This window comes from Danio aesculapii, chromosome 21 (assembly GCF_903798145.1).
Source record: "Danio aesculapii chromosome 21, fDanAes4.1, whole genome shotgun sequence".
NCBI classification, from domain to species: domain Eukaryota; kingdom Metazoa; phylum Chordata; class Actinopteri; order Cypriniformes; family Danionidae; genus Danio; species Danio aesculapii.
In genome coordinates, this window is record NC_079455.1 from 12971559 (window position 1) to 12988145 (window position 16587).

General features: G+C 36.0%; 1 protein-coding gene across 1 annotated transcript in view; it reads left to right on the plus strand.

The window, feature by feature from the left end:
- The first annotated feature begins 12669 nt into the window (after nucleotides 1-12669).
- The window catches only part of plrdgb (PITP-less RdgB-like protein), a 170719-nt gene continuing 166801 nt past the window's right edge, over nucleotides 12670-16587 (plus strand). The window contains exon 1 of the mRNA XM_056446846.1: nucleotides 12670-12970. Coding sequence (XP_056302821.1) covers nucleotides 12952-12970 — 19 coding nt within the window. The 5' untranslated portion in view covers nucleotides 12670-12951. The remainder of the gene's footprint in view (nucleotides 12971-16587) is intronic.

A 16587-nucleotide genomic window follows, 5' to 3' on the forward strand; every position in this document is an offset into this window, starting at 1 on the left:
ACAAGCATTGGGCCAAGGGAATGGCATGATATTGCTGCGCAAACCATCACTGATCAATTCCTTTGCTTCACTCTGGGTGGTACACTTCTTTGGGGCTTCTCCACACTTTAACTCTCTCAGATGTAAGAAAGACAGTAAAAAGTGGACTCATCAGAAAAAAATACACATCTAACATTGTTCACAGCCCAAGATTTTCACTGGTGGCAACATTAAAAAAGATGTTTGGCATCGGCATGAGTGATCAAAGGTTTGGCTTTAGCAGCCCAGCCATGTATTTGACCCAGTGGAGCTCCAGACTAACAGTTTTGTGGACAACAGGAGGTGAGGTGCACATTTAATTCTGCAGTGAAATTGAAAGCTGTGGTTTTATGTTTTTTGAAAATTATGTTTTAGCACCCGGACATCCCTTTCAGACAGCCTCCTGTGTCCACAGTACTCATGATGATGTGGTTCGTCCTCCTTGGTGGTATGCTGACATTACCCTGCATATTGTGGCTTTAGATAAATTACAAAGACTTGCTGTCTTGGTCAAGATGCACCAGAGAGACACGAACCAACCAGGGCCGACCTGTCCTAGAGGCAATGTAGGCGGTTTGCCTAAGGCCCCGTGTTTCTTGGAGGGCCCCACGAAAGCTGCTCTTGAATATTATTGTGAACATAAGGTGAGGCCGAGCGCTTGCGTTTAATCATGAACAATGCATATTGTGCAATGCACAAACCCCATTATACATTATACAATTCACAACGACGGTGAGAGAAAAACGTTTCATTGAAAGAATAGCTCTGTATAATTCATACAAGACAAAGCTGAAAACGACAATAAATACAACAGTATGAATCAAAGCAGAAAATATTAGAGATATACCCAGTAGCACCACTCTCTATTTTGCTTAACACCGCACGCAATCAGCTATTGGGTGAACTAGAATGACGTAACGTATTCCTACACAGTTTCCACATATCTCTCTAAATTGCCAATGTTCGATATAAAACCCGAAAAGTCTTAAGTAATATAACATCACAAGTGTCGTTGCTATTTGTAATCGATCTTAATCAAATTTAATTTGAAATGAAATGGCGTCCCAAACGGCATCTTTCCGGAGCCGAAGAAAAGAAAAGAAAAGCACAGGAAAAAAAAGCAAGCTCAAAGTAATGTTCTGCTATGCATAATACATTATTTATTAGTACTTTGCAATACTTGCAAACTTATTTGTTTAAATATGAGTAAATTATTTACACTATTTAAATATATACAAATGTTTTATAGGTAGGGCTAGATGGAATCTGCGGACGTTTTTGGCTATTTCTGCGGAGAATTTTGGTAAAAATCTGCGGATTTCTGCCGGAATTATTTTGGGAGTTATTATAACTAAAACCATAATATGTGAAATAAAAAATTATATATATTTTTTTAACTTTTATTTAATGTTTAAAATGCAAATCCATATAGATTCACTTATTGGTAAACAAAGCAAGTTCTCTCATTTAATATCTCTACTAAAAGACAGAAAATATTACTGTACAAACTGCATTGTAAATCAGATGAACATTTTCATATTAGTCAATAATATTACTGTACTTAATTTAAAAACTGAATAAATATAGATTTACACACATTACTTAAGGTAAATAAACAGAATTATTAAATTATGGGCCTAAAAATCTGTGGAATTCTGCGCACACAGATTCCGTGTGGGCCAAGTTGTAGGTTAAATATGTTACAGTTAAAAAAAATGGATATATTTAAATATTACAATTTGTATTTTTTGTGCTTTCTCACTGTTTTTACACCAGTGGGCCAGTGTATTTTTTTTAATCTTGCCTAGGGCCCCTCAACCCTACAGGCCAGCACTGGCACCAACAATTGGTCCACTATTGTTCTCTGATATGTCACCCATAATGTTGTGTGCATTGCAATATTTTAAGCAAAAACTGTGCTGTTACTTCGCTACTTAAACCTTCACATTCTGCTCTAAAGCCATGGTCACACTGCACTTTTCGTCACATAGACTTCCATTTTATATGAATGGGAATGCGGCAGACCTGAAACACAAGCTCGTGCAACAAGTTTTTGCAGTTTGCCTGCGTTGCAAAGTTCAAGCTTGCTGAACATCTAACCTGTGGAATCGCATCACATGACAGTGTGAGACCAATCGAAATTTGAAGCATGGTCTCTCTGGACAGAAATCATAATAATATGGGGCAATTGCTCACTTTTTTAATGTCTTATCATCTAGTTTAATCCTACCCCTTTTCACAGTGCCATACAACTGAATTTCAGTTTCATTTAATCTCTGATGCTAAATGCTAATCACATTCTACTGGGTAAATTCACACCAACTATTGTTAACCCAGGGTTTTGTTCAAGAAATATCTAAACTCATGTTTGAAAGTTCTACGAATTCCTAAAATTACATATAATTTACCAGTCAGAATCATGTGGTCCTGAAGGCATAATAAAGTAGTACTAAACTAATTTAACTAAATATGATTTCAGAGAATCATTTTAGATACAAACAGTTTTTGAGGCAGTTGTTATAATTACTATTTCCGTTTTCTTTTCTTGAATAACATTAAGTTTATTGTAATATTGATCAGTGATGATAATATTTTAAGGCATGTATGATTGCCTAAAGCTATATTTTGACTAATCCATATTAACTAGCACATCAGCCCACGCCATCTGACAGCTATTCAACCACTGAAAATTGAATTTCAAGGTAACAGAAAATGTGAGGAGCAGAAATGGACATTGTGACAGACTATTCATATGTGGCCATGGAGAAAAATACTGGGAGGGAAGCAGCATCACTACCTTCCAGCCAGTGCTGATGAGAGTTTATAAATAGAAACAGAGCGAGAGAGAGAAAGAGGAGAGAGAAGAGAGAGAGAGACTGGTGAAGCTTTTGATGTCATCATCGAGGCAATTCTCTTGCATTGAGCTGCAGTTTAATTGTACCTAAGACGCGCTGAACTCTGTTCACATAACAAGCCCCACAGGGACTTTATATCTTCTCCCTTTAGGATTTAATATTGACAGGGGCTTTAATCTCTTATCTCGTTCTCATTCATCTTTCTTAATTACACTATCTTCACCTGTTTTACTGTGTCATAAAAGCTGCCGACAATGGGTCACTCAACTGAGACTTGTTTCTATTTTGCAGGCCCCAGATCAGTCAGCAGATCGTCTCAGCGAGAACCAAAGGGACTGATTACAACCATGAAGGGAATTGTTAGGATAAACAGTGTTGTTCAGTCCTAAATAAGGGTGCTCTACATTGTCATTGCTACCTGGTGGCTCTAGTAAAACCATCAACTTCAGGTAGGTATTAGATTAAAGTTATATTTTAAATATAGATATAAATTTATAACCGTCCCCTTAAAGTTGACATGAAATCGAAATTTGCTCCACTTATTTTATATTTATATAGAAGGACAAGTATTAATTATGTCCACTGTTTAAAAATAAAAATAAAAATTTGCCTTCATAATATTTGCTCAAATTTCAACCTTCCTTCCTCATTGAAAATACTGTTCTCACTTCTGGTCACATGAAATGCCTTTCAAGAGGGCCTTTCATACAGTGCCTTAATGTTTAAGGGAATCTGGACTTAAAGCCCAAAATCAAACATCTCATTAGCAAAAACAACCAAATGTCGCCCACTGAAGCTAAGCAGGGCGGTGCCTGGTCAGTGCCTGGATGGGAGACCACATGGGAAAGCTGGGCTGCTGTTGGAAGTGGTGTTAGTGAGGCCAGCAGAGGGCGCCCAACCTGCGCTCTGTGTAGGTCCTAATGCCCCAGTATAGTGATGGGGACTCTATACTACTTAGTGAGCGCCAGCTTTCGGATGAGACGTTAAACCGAGGTTCTGACTTTCAGTGATTATTAAAAATCTCAGGATGTCCTTCGAAAAGAGTAGGGCTTTAACCCCAGCATCCTGGCAAATTTCCCCACTGGCCTCCGTCCATCATGGCCTCCTAATTATCCCCATATTATAATTGGCTTCATCACTCTTTTTCCTCTGCACCAATCAGCTGGTGTGCGTCTGGCGCAATATGGCTTCCGTCGCATCATCCAGGTGGATGTTGCACACCAGTGGTGGATGAAGAGAATCCCCAGAATGTGTAAAGCGCTTTGAGTGTCTAGAAAAGCACAATATAAATGTAAGGAATTATAATTATTATTAATAATAAAAGGCTTTACTGAGGAGCATGTTGTGTGGACAGAGTACTGATCCCAATACACTTTAGTGATAGATGCAAGTTTATAATTGGGTTTGATCTGGATCATTATGTCCATAATTTTGGAATATTTTCTGCAGCAGGAGCCTGGCTTCTAACAAATCTACATGGCAGAGTGAATGCAGATGTTCACCAAGGGCTCCTTCAGCAACATTCAGTTCCTCCCTGCATTCATCCCTGAATCAGGACAATGAGCCTCCTGTCAAAGAGCATAACTTGTAAAATAGTTATTTGAAGCTGAAAATAATGAAATAATGGAATGGCAGTCCAGAATCCTGACCTAAACATGATTGAAAACCTTTGTTACATTCTTTCCAGACATTTGTGATGTCTGTGAGAGACTAGGGTTGCATTTTAGTCGACATTTAGATGCGCACTCTTGAACTTCTTTTCACTTGCTCTCATGTGGTAATCAATCGTTGTTAGAAGGGATACAGCTGTGGCCAGAAGTTAATGAGACTAATTTATATTATTCTATAATTGTATTTTAGTGACGTCTACCCCTACAACAACTCTAAACTCAACCGTAATGTAATAATATTAATTATTGTTGTACATAGTCAAAAAAAAATATGCTATACAGAAGTAAGTATCCACAGCTGTATGCCATCTAGACTTTATAGACAATGCTATTTTAAAGTGTGTTCCACTTCATCAAGTAAACAAGGGAAGTTACATGGACATTTCACTTAATTCAATTCCTTTGTCCTCACACTTTTTCCTTGCAACCTTCCTCAAATCCCGAAGGGGAGGAGCTAAGGCGCAAGAAAAAGAATACAGAAAACAAGGGTGCACAAATAAGAATTGAGAAGCACCCTAGTTGTGAGAGACTAGTGATGTTCATGAGAGACTAGTGATGTCACATGTTGTCACAGATGTGCTGAAATCTTTCAAAGGCAGAGCCTGTACACTTCCTACTACCTTTTGAAGTCTGCAACTTTAAAATATTTTAGTTGTAATGTTTTTATTAGTTGTAATGGTACAATTACCATGTGGGCTATTTAATAAAACACTGTGCTACAAACATGGCATAGCCAGTGCATGTTCATTTGCTTTTTTGAAGATTTCATTAGGTTCTACTGCTCGGCTGGAGGTTGGTAATTTGTTCCAGCAACCAACTACCTTCACTGTTCATACATGTCAAATATATTTAAATTGGCATTGATGAGTGTTATATGGAGAAATGAACTGGGTGTGAAAACAAGGCTGATGAAGAGATGCTGTGTGAAAGCTGCAATGGAGGGCACGATGTCTCCTGATACTGTGAGATGATTCATGTATTAAATTGCCCACAGTCTTCTAAACAATGTTTAACCGATTTTTAGATCACATTTGATGGATGCCATATATTAAATGGGATACCATGTGAGTATATGAAATATTAAAGCATATGCATCTTTGCATAAGCCTGCAACCTTGCAAATAAGTGGTCGTTTGTGCCAGAGTTGCAGAAGTAAACATGACAGATGGGGACAATATAAATGCTGAAGCCTGAATAGAAAGCAACACTTCCTTTACAATAATTCAAGATGTGCGTGTATACATTTTTAAGTGTACCTTTAAAGAATGGATAATTAAAAATGTTTTATTGCCATAAGGAAGTGAATGATCCAATAGATTATGCATATTCTCTAAGCCATTAACTAGTGTTTAGTGCGTGTTGGGAAAAGAAAAACAATTTTCCGTCATTATAATATCCACAAGGCAGCCCAAAGCGTATAAAACTAGTGCTGATTTCAATATTGAGTCCTGGCAATATTCCATTCTTCAAAGTCTTTTCCACTGAGGATTAAACAACTTTTAAACTGATTTCTCTCATTTTTACTTGCACGGGTGTGTGGGTGGAAGACAAATTCAGCGGTGAAATATAGGATGTTTGCATCACTACAAACAGATCGAAGGCTGGGCCAGAAGAATCCTATTTGACTTCCTCAACATGGTTAACATGAATAAAGATTTAAGATTGTGAATGTAACAAAAACATTACATCTTGTGTTTTAAGTAGTGATTAATACAAAAGATTTATCTATCACATCAATTTTCCTCTTTCTATTTTCTAAGTCTATGGCAATCCATTTAACCAATCATGAGGAAGTTGTGAAATTTAGCACACAGATCTTGTCTGAACTATTACCACAGTGTCTCAATCCCTCAAGTGCCACAAACTGTGCAGATGTGCTCTTAATGTACTGTATGTACTATAGTAATGACTCAGAAAATTGACTCAGCCTGATTCAATTACACATCATTTGGAAAAATGACTCATTATTTCCAATTGCTCTTAGGCTGTTTATTCAGTTTTTATTAATATTGAAGGGATAGTTCTCCCAAAAATTTAAATTTCATCACCATTTACTCATCCATCTCTTATTTCTTCTGTTGAACACAAAGGAAGATATGCTGAAAAACATGTGATTGACTTCAATTGTATTTTTTTGCTCCTACTGTGAATGTCAGTGTCTGCTTATCCCTGCTTTTCAACTATAACTTATAGACCCCATCTTCAGACTTTCCAGGAAATTGATCAAAAGCTTTTTGTTTGATCCATCTTTTCTTAAATACTGCGCTAACAACTTCATCAAACTCAATAAGTGTCTTTGGCAGAATACCCTGATGATACTGAAAGGGCTTTATTTTAACAATAGGCGCAAAGTCTAAAGCGCATGGCACTTAAGCATTAAGGGCATGTCCGCATGCACTTTTGCTATTTTAAGGATGGAAAAATATGCTCTGTGCCCCGGTGCATGGTCTAACAGCCTTTTGCTTATTGTTTTAATAAGTTATGGGTGTGTTTTGAGCATAACATGCATTAAACCAATCAGAATCTCATCTCCCATTCCCTTTAAGAGTCATATGTGTCGTGTCATGGCGCATTTACTATTTACATGGTGGACTTTGTAAGTGGAAAAACTGAATTCTTCACTAGTGAGTTAAACCAACACAATCTCACGGCAATTTGTAACTTTTTGACTTAGTGGCTAACTCGTATGAATTCGTACGATCTAATTTGTACGATTTAGTATGATTTGCTCATCCCCCAATGACGGTTGGGTTTAGGGGTGGGGTTAGGTGCCACGCCTCCTTTTTAAAATCGTACAATTTCGTACGAATGAACTTGTACGAATTCGTACGAATTAGCCACTAAACTGACAAAACGTAAAATACTTACGTTTTCTCGTGAGATCAGGCTGGTTAAACAGACCATCTGCAGCGTGAAGATAAAGAACGAGCCTCCTCCATAATACCTCTTTACTTTCTCTTTACTTTACTTTTACTTTTTACTTTTGTGTATAAGGAAACAGTGTTGAACACACTCTACTAAGACATCCATTTGCCTACATATTTAATTTAGTTTGTTAGGCACAAAGATTTGTTTCAAAACTATTTCTAAACTCAGTTCTAATTTCCAACAAACAAATAAATGAACAATAATAACGAAGTGTGGTCAAACAACTGAGTTATATCCAAACACACGTCTGGTTCAATATAAATATAAATGTAATAAACAATGCTGCTAATAATAATAATATTATACAAATTGTCATGAATAAACTGAAAAAGCCCCCTGACATGAAGAAGGTATGGAGGCAGTGGTTTTTGTATTTATGTAGAAAATAATAATTTTTGTAACCTTTAATTTTTTTTTTATATGTAAAGATCTTTGTGTATTGCTGTACATCCTGTGTGTATTAAGCAACGTGTAAGCGTTTGAACCCACATAGGCTCATTACTAACGCGCTCTGCGCTGGAGTTTAAACCAGCATTCAGTTGGTCTATTTCAGTTCTTCAAAATAGCAACGCTCCAGCAATGTGCCTTAACACACCTCTACTTTAGATTGAACCACCCATCAGTCCACAAAGTGGCACAAATAGATTTGCTATTTTAACAACGTAGTGCAAAACATGAAATCGCGCCATATGCGTCCTGCGCCTTATTGCGCTGGGTGTATGGTAGGGCCCAAAGTGTTTTAAGGCAGCGTCACCTCACTGGCCAAAAATTACACTCCAAACACAAAAATGCGTATAGCTTTTGATCAGTTTTGCAGATTGTCATGAAGCTGTTATTAATATGATGTCAAGAATATTGATTATTTAAATTATGTAAACTGTGTCAGTCCAGTTTTCAGAGTTAAAGTTCAGTTTAGTTCAGTTCAGTGTGGTTTTAATTATCAATGCTGAAAGTCCAAATACTGAAGAGCAAATCCATCGATGCGCAGCTCCATAGTCCCAAACCAAGCAAGCCAGTGACAACAGTAGCGAGGAACAAAATTTCACCAATTGACGAAAGTGAATGAAAAAAACCTAGAAAGAGACCAGGCTCAGCTGGGCACAACCATTTCTCATCTAACCAAACTTCTTGTGCACAGCTGCAGCCTAGGGACTGGAGCAGGGGTGCCCAAACTCGGTCCAGGAGGGCCGTTGTCCTGCATATTTTAGTTCTAACCCTAATTAGACACACCTTAATCGGCTTATCAAGCTTTTTCTATGTATACTAGAAAGTTCCATACAGGTGTGTTGAGAGAAGTTGAAGCTAAACTATTCAGGACACCGGACCTTCAGGACCGAGTTTGGGCACCCATGGGCTGGAGAACGCTGGACGTCCATCATGGAGAAGCTGCAAGTGTGAGTAAATAAATTGTTTATAACCACTTACCTTAAAAGATTTAGTAAATCCAATGAATCATCTTTGAATCATTTTTTTTCAGTGTACTTTTTAAAATTCTTCTCAGACCATTGGTCCGATTTGGCCTCAGATCACCTTCAAACAAAGTTGGCAAAATATTTTAAACAATTTATAACTTATTGTCTGGATGGTTGCCCATATGCCAAAATGAATCTAATGTGAATCTAGCCTAATGTTTATGCTTATTTTATTCATTGCTTTGACATTGGCATCACGTTTTGTGTCATAGTGACCTTTCCCACACCACGTTCATTTGGGAGCAGTGCCACCTTTTGGTCAAAAGCAAATCGATCATCTTCCCTCCAAAAATAAAAATGTTTACTTACCCTCAAGTAGTTCTTGATGAGTTTTTTATTGTGTTTATTATGTTGAAACCAGCAACCATGGACTTTTATATATAGGAAACGCAGGTACTAAGGAAGTCAATGGTTACAGGTTTCCACCTCTCTTTAAAATATCTTTTTTTTTTTTTTGTGGAGAAAGAAAGTCAAACCGGTTTGGAGCAAGTGAAATCATTAAATCAGTTTTGGGTGAACTCCTTTCAAAATGATCTCAAAACTTCTGCAGATTGTCTGAAACACGCTTAGCTCCTCATTTTGCCGCTATTGTTCTCAGCCCAGGTAATTGCTGCTTGCAGCTATATTCACCCCTATTGTTGTTTTATCTATTATTTTGTTTTCTTTATTTCAAAACAATTGGAATATCCGATTATTATTTAACATGTTTTGGCCTAATACAAACATCATATCCATTATACCCAATGAGTCATGTTGTGGCAAATCAGAGAGTGAAAAAAGCAGAAATAGATCAGATGGAGAAAACGAGGCCGATGAGCGCAAGAGTAAAAGGAAGGTTCATCACTCTATGTGACAGAACCACTGTGAATTTTTAGTGTTGGTGACTCACGGAAGCCGATGAAACATCATCATCTGACTGTTTTATTCATGCACATAAACCTCATTTAAACAAACCTGTTCAAATAGGCTGTTGCACAGGTGGAAGAATGGCCCAGATACCCACCTTTACCACGGCAGCATGAAAAATGTGACCCTCTAGAAATAACCCTAACAGCAAAGCAAGAAATCATAATCCATTCTGCAACCCAGTTTTCGCCTTTGTTGCTCATCAATAACCGCACAACACAAGAAGTCACGGCGCGGTGCGAGTAGTTCTGGATGCAATGCCACTGTGTGAGATGAAAATACTCTTCGTTTATATGGGATAATAAGATTTTCAATCACTTACCAGTGGAAAACTACACTCAGCCTTGAGTTCAAAACAGATCCTCAGTAGCACTTCAGCTTTAACCTCTTCACAAATTACAACAGCTCGAAAAATCACTGTCCTTGATACTTTAAAGCACACTTCCAAAATGGAAAAATTCTAATTCTGCACCACGAAGGAAGATATTTTGAAGAATGTTGGAAATGCATTTGACTTCTATAGTAGGACTTTTGTTTTTCATTATGCATGTCATTGGTTGGAGGTTTCCAACATTCCTCAAAATATCTTCTTTTGTGCTTAACAGAAGATAGAATCTCACAAAGGTTTGGAACCACTTAAGGATGAGTAAATAGTGAGTAAATATTTACATCTTTGGATGAACTACCCCTTGAACCAGCTGTAACTGCTGCCTTCCGTAGCCTGTATTGAATTCAGAACATAATCATCAATTTTTATTCATATCCACTCAGAGAGGCTGGGGTTAATTTAGATTTGTCCTGCATTTGACCAAGGACATTACAGGTTGCTCTGTATTTCCCGAAGCAGCAAAACTGACCTGTTTATGTCAGTATTTCACACTCGCAAGGCAATTGTGGAAGTACTGTTGCCATGGAGTTTTTTTTCTCCTCACATTTTCTCTCTTGTTGTGTCACTGCTGTCCATCGATGTGTTGGAAAATACAAGAGCCACTTAGTTCTTCAGAAACACAAGACCTAACCTGAATTAATATATATACATAAGCTGAAGTCAGAATTATTAGCCCCCCTTTGACTTTTTTTTCTTCTTTTTTTTAAATATTTAATAAAGGGTGTTTAACAGAGCAAGGAATTTTCACAGTATGTCTGATAATATTTTTTCTTCTGGAGAAAGTCTTATTTGTTTTATTTCGGCTAGAATAAAAGCCTTTTTTAAATTTTTAAAGTTGCCTAATTATCCTATCCTGCCTAGTTAACCTAATTAACCTAGTTAAGCCTTTAAATGTCACTTTAAGCTGTATAGAAGTGTCTTGAAAAATATCTAGTAAAATTTTATTTACTGTCATCATGGCAAAGATAAAATAAATCAGTTATTAGAAATGAGTTATTAAAACTATTATGATTAGAAATGTGTTCTTCTTTCCATTAAACCAAAATTGGGAAAAAATAAACGGGGCTAATAATTCAGGGAGGCTAATAAATCTGACTCATAGAAAAATTCTGGCTAATAATAATAATAATAATAATAATAATAATAATAAAAAAAAAAAAAATAAATAAATATATATATATATATATATATATATATATATATATATATATATATATATATATATATATATATGATTTTGAACAATGAAAATGTGATAGTCAACCATTTAATCAAGGTGTTTTTTCATCTATAAGGAATATTTTATTATATATATATTACTAAATAACCAAAATATCCGTAGCATAATGAGAACCATTTAGGTGTAGAAATGTTTACTTTTTGGTAAAGGTAAAGACCAATGACAGCTTTTCTGCTTATTTCAACTTACAGATATTCTTATTTTTGAGGGTGTATCTAAATATAACAACAGCTCTTCACAAATCAGCCAATAGTTTTAACTGACATTGTAGGAAGTAATTGACGTTTTAACAGTGCTCAGCATAATTGAGTACACCTCATTTTGAAAATGAATATTTTTATCCATTTCTCAGTGAACATAGGCAGTGTATTTTGCTGAATTTAAGCAAAACAGATTTATTGAACAGATATATTTATTAAAATAATATTTTAGTCACTAAACACATTTAGAAATTGAAAGATAATACAATTAAATTCAAGCAAAATATATATATAAAAAAATACAACCTACAAAATTTCAACAATTTCTTGCTTCTCTTGATTTTTCCTCCTTTAAATTTTTATTTCATATTTCTCTGTAACATGTATATTTGGGTGCACTAGTTTTTGGACCGTTATCGTGAGTTATTTTGTTAGATAAGCTCCACATCTGGCTTCAGTATAATATTGTATAGCTTTTTATAATTCCTATATATATATAATAAGTATAGCCCCTTTATAGGTATAAGCTACAAGGAAATACACAACTGATGTTTAGGCAACATCTGTTATGGTGCGAGAAATGTACTGTAATATTTTAGCTGAAATGCATCATAATGATTACGTTTTCCATACATTTACCATTAAATTAGGGGGGGAAATATAAAAAAATTCTATAAAGTACAATGTCCTGAAAAAATGCACAATTCTCACATTATGTTTAACATTACCATATTATATCTTTGCCTATGGGTTCTCAGTTAGTCTAATTATATTTCATGCAGCCTGCACTAGACGCTGAGGGGTTTCGCGAGAGGATTTTCGGGAATTTATGAAGCCTTAAACAGATTCCCAATTAACTGTCATGAGCATCCAGGGATCCGCGCGCAGCGCTTTCCCATGTTAATAATAAGATGCACGGCGAGCGCGCGCACACACACAGCATCAGCATCATTCATGATGATGCTCGTCACAGTGAGGATCGTGCACGCTCGTCAGAGATGCGCTCGTGTGTCAGGATAGGCTACTTTCAGATTGATGCGTCATAGTAGTTCTCATCCCGATCACTTTTGGCGCGATTCTGGAGATTTAATTCTGACATCCGCGACTGATTGAAGTGGGTAGTTATAAGAACACTGGACTGCACTTTCCTGGCTTTTTTGTGCGGCGTAACTAATGTGCGGTCACCTGTGCGAGCAGGCAGGTGGTCTTCGAGAATATACGTGGACTTGGAGAAAGAGCAATTGACTCCAAACTAGCACACACTGAGAGACAGGATGGCACAGGAGACGCGAGGTAAGACTCGGTTCATTCATCTTCTCGTGTGAAAATGCCTCGAGTGGAAATGAGTGCTGAAATGCATGTCATCTCAGACGGTCATCAATGTGCCAGCACGCGCTCGTTGACTCACTGACACACAGCTGGACATTCATGAGATCTCAGCGGAAGAAACACTGAATTAAGTGGCCACGCGTTGTAAATATGCTACAGGTTTGATTTATTTCGAAATAGGAGGTAGCCTGTTTGAAGTGTAGCAAAGTCTTAAGTTTCACATTTGTATTTTGGCCAATTGTAGCCTTTCTTTTATGCCAGAAATCATCAGAATATAATGTAAAGACTATTCAGGAAGATTTCAAAATACATTGTCTAGTGTAAATATATTTAAAAAATCCTCAATATTTCCTCACAAAGTTGTATTTCAAACAAATATTTTTGTTATCCTGACGAACCACATGTCAATGTAAAGTCATTCAGCTGTCTCACGGTGTATAAAAATATCAGTTTCAATTGACACATCTGGTTTTGTGGTACAGTGTCACATTCTTGTTGGATTTTCTGATAAGATGCTTTAATTTCTTGCTGTGATTAATGCTTTAACCACACTGCTACTTTTAGCACAATCTTTAGGTGACTGCTGGAGCATTTGCTCACACCCAATGTCTAGTATAAGTTGGAGATATACCAAATAAAGCCTTTTAAAAGTTAATGAGAATCCCATTAAATATTTATTTTTCAGGTTTATGTAGTTATGTCTCTTTCTCTACAGCGGGTAAGGAGTGAAATCCCATGTGTTTTAGTTTTCTTTGCACACTATAGACACATTTATTTTTAATTAAAACCATGAATATACAATTTAGGGATTTAATAACAATTTGTTTTTAAATACTCATGAAAAGCAATGCTAGCGCAAAATTTACTTAATAACATGTCAATGAGGAGATGTAATGGGGAGCATTTTATTATATTAAATGGGAAAACGTTCTGGGTTGTAACTGGTTACATAATCTGGATTGCATCATCAGTTTGCAAAAATGTATTATTTGTAATTTGATTGTATTACATTTTAAAACACTCAAGACCAGATTAATTTGTTATAATGGATTGTTAAATATTTGAGTGAACATCACTAATTAGTGATTCTGCAAATCTTGCTGAAACATTATTTAAAACTTGAGAGTCAAGAAACTGTAAGACTCATGCAGTACAAAACCATTTTCATGTTTATTAGCCTTTGTTTATGTAATGTAGGGCCCTTTTTCCCTATTACTAAATTCGTTTGCTCTCTGATGGACTTATCTGAACTGCAATGAGAAATTTGAGAAATCTGATGAGGTGAAAGGTATTATTTCAATAATTTCAAATGCAGGCTCATGGTTGTCTGATGGTCACATGACAGTCAGATCTTTTCCATGTTTTTAGTGTTTTATTTTGGTTGTTTAATTGGATTGTACGTTGCTGTAATAAATTTATTACTTTTTTATACCAGCTAATCCTAATTTTTTTCTCTTTGTCATTTCAGATAATTTAGATCAATGGGTTAAGTCAAAAGAAGCTGTCAAAAGTACTCAAATATTACCCCAAAATGATCAGTATTATAGACCACTTTATTAATTAGAACTATATCTTACTATGTAATCAGTACTGTATTGTTTAATCAGTAGGCTATCATTTAAAAGTAATCTACTAAACACTGGATTCAAAGGTTTCATTTAAAAAGTGTAGAAAGTGGAGTCACGTGATACAGGCATCGAAGTAGGACGTGTGTCAGTGAACTCCGCATGTGCCTTATTAGTTGCTATTTACTAATAATAATTTATCTCTAACTGTATTACATGTTCTCTCAGATATATTTCTTTCATTACTTGGCAAAGATAAAATAAATCAGTTAAAAAAATACAGAAAAAAATAAACAGGGGGCTAATCATTCAGAGGGGCTGATAAATCTGACTTCAACTGTAAATGACTGTCAACATCTCAAAAAATGTGTATTGGTGTTTCGTGACCCTTTAAGTATGTATCAGGTTTAATAGTGTGGAGCTGGGGTGGTGGAGGGATGCTGAAGTCCAGAGAAAACAGAGGTATGACATGTTTGACTATTTTTAGGGGTTTGGTCTTAAGCTGATTGGATAATAGAATGATTGTCAATAATGAATTAGCCTCGTCAAAAACTGTTTGTGCTTCTCCTGAAATTTGTTTATAAAACATCACTTGCAGAAAATGAGGCGATCTTAAACTACTACAAGGTTATGCCATCTGACATTTTGTGGTTTGATTTAATTGACAGCCAAGTGCAAATCAAAGGACGTTTTAATCCCCATTCCAGACATTTTTTTTCAGTTAACTTTGTCTCAAGGTGTGCGGATTACATCAAACAGCGCTGACCGTGTCCTCTGATGTTTTTCAATAGCCTCAATTAACCTGTGCTTCTGTCTTATTGAGCTTCACTCAGTATAGTCTGATCAGACGTACAGTAATTACAAACACAAAGGCAGCGTTGTGGCCTGTGAGTGATGCTCTAGTTTCTCTGCGTATGGTGGCTCTGGATTGGACAGCTGTGTTGTCTGAAGCTTTTGTTCTGTTTTGTGGGAGAAGAATTGACAGAGATCTTTGTGATACAGCAAAACAATAAACAAAAACAACTGATAGCTGAAGGATGCTATTACCCAGACTCACTGGAAAAAATGTGCGTCACAGCCAAAGATTCACAGCGAAGATGATTTTTTTTTGTTTACAGCATACAAAAAGGCGGCAACACCAAAGCTCTAAAAATGCCAATTTTTGGAGCTTTGGTGTTGCCGCCTATTTGAATATATATTTTGCAGTTTTTGCTGTTTGGCTGAGCACCAATTTAAAGTGATGTGTGTGCTTTTGTACATTTTTCTTTAATATAAAAGAAAATGTAAAACAAATATAAAACAAATATAAAAATTACGTTAAAATGAATGTTTTATTAATATTAAAGGGATAGACACTCAAATTAAAATTCTGTTATTTACTCACACTCAAGTTGCCATTGATTTCCATGGTATTGTTTCATACTGCAACCAGCAACTGTTTGGTCACTCACAATATTCAATATAGTTATTTTAAAGAAAGAAATACAGTAGAGATGTTAGACATCCTTATAGTGAGCAAATATTGACAGAATTACATTTTTAAAATTAGGGTAGCTTAACTGTTTATATTCGCTTTATACCAACTGTGTTTATATGTAAATCGTGTGTGGCTTTACATTTTTATTGAGATCAGACGTGAAAGATAACCTAGTCTTGTAATTAGGTTTGACAGGCTTTGTAGTCTGCGGGCACACAGTGCTCAACTTAGGTGTATGCGCTCTGAAAAAAATATGTGCTCAGCATGCAAGTCAAGTGTTTAACTGGCAAAGCTTTAAAGCACATGCAACTAATGTCTATTTTGTCATCACCGCTGTGACCTGTGAGTGTAACTCCACCTCTTCAGTTCATAAATGATGTGTATGTCACACTGTACAGTACTATATTGAGATAGTGGCACTAGAACTGAAACAAATACAATGCACTCTGTAGCACAATACTATGATATTCCTTCAAAACTGATTAAGGAGACATTTTAATCATCCACATTCAAAAATTGTCATGTAACAACACCCCTCG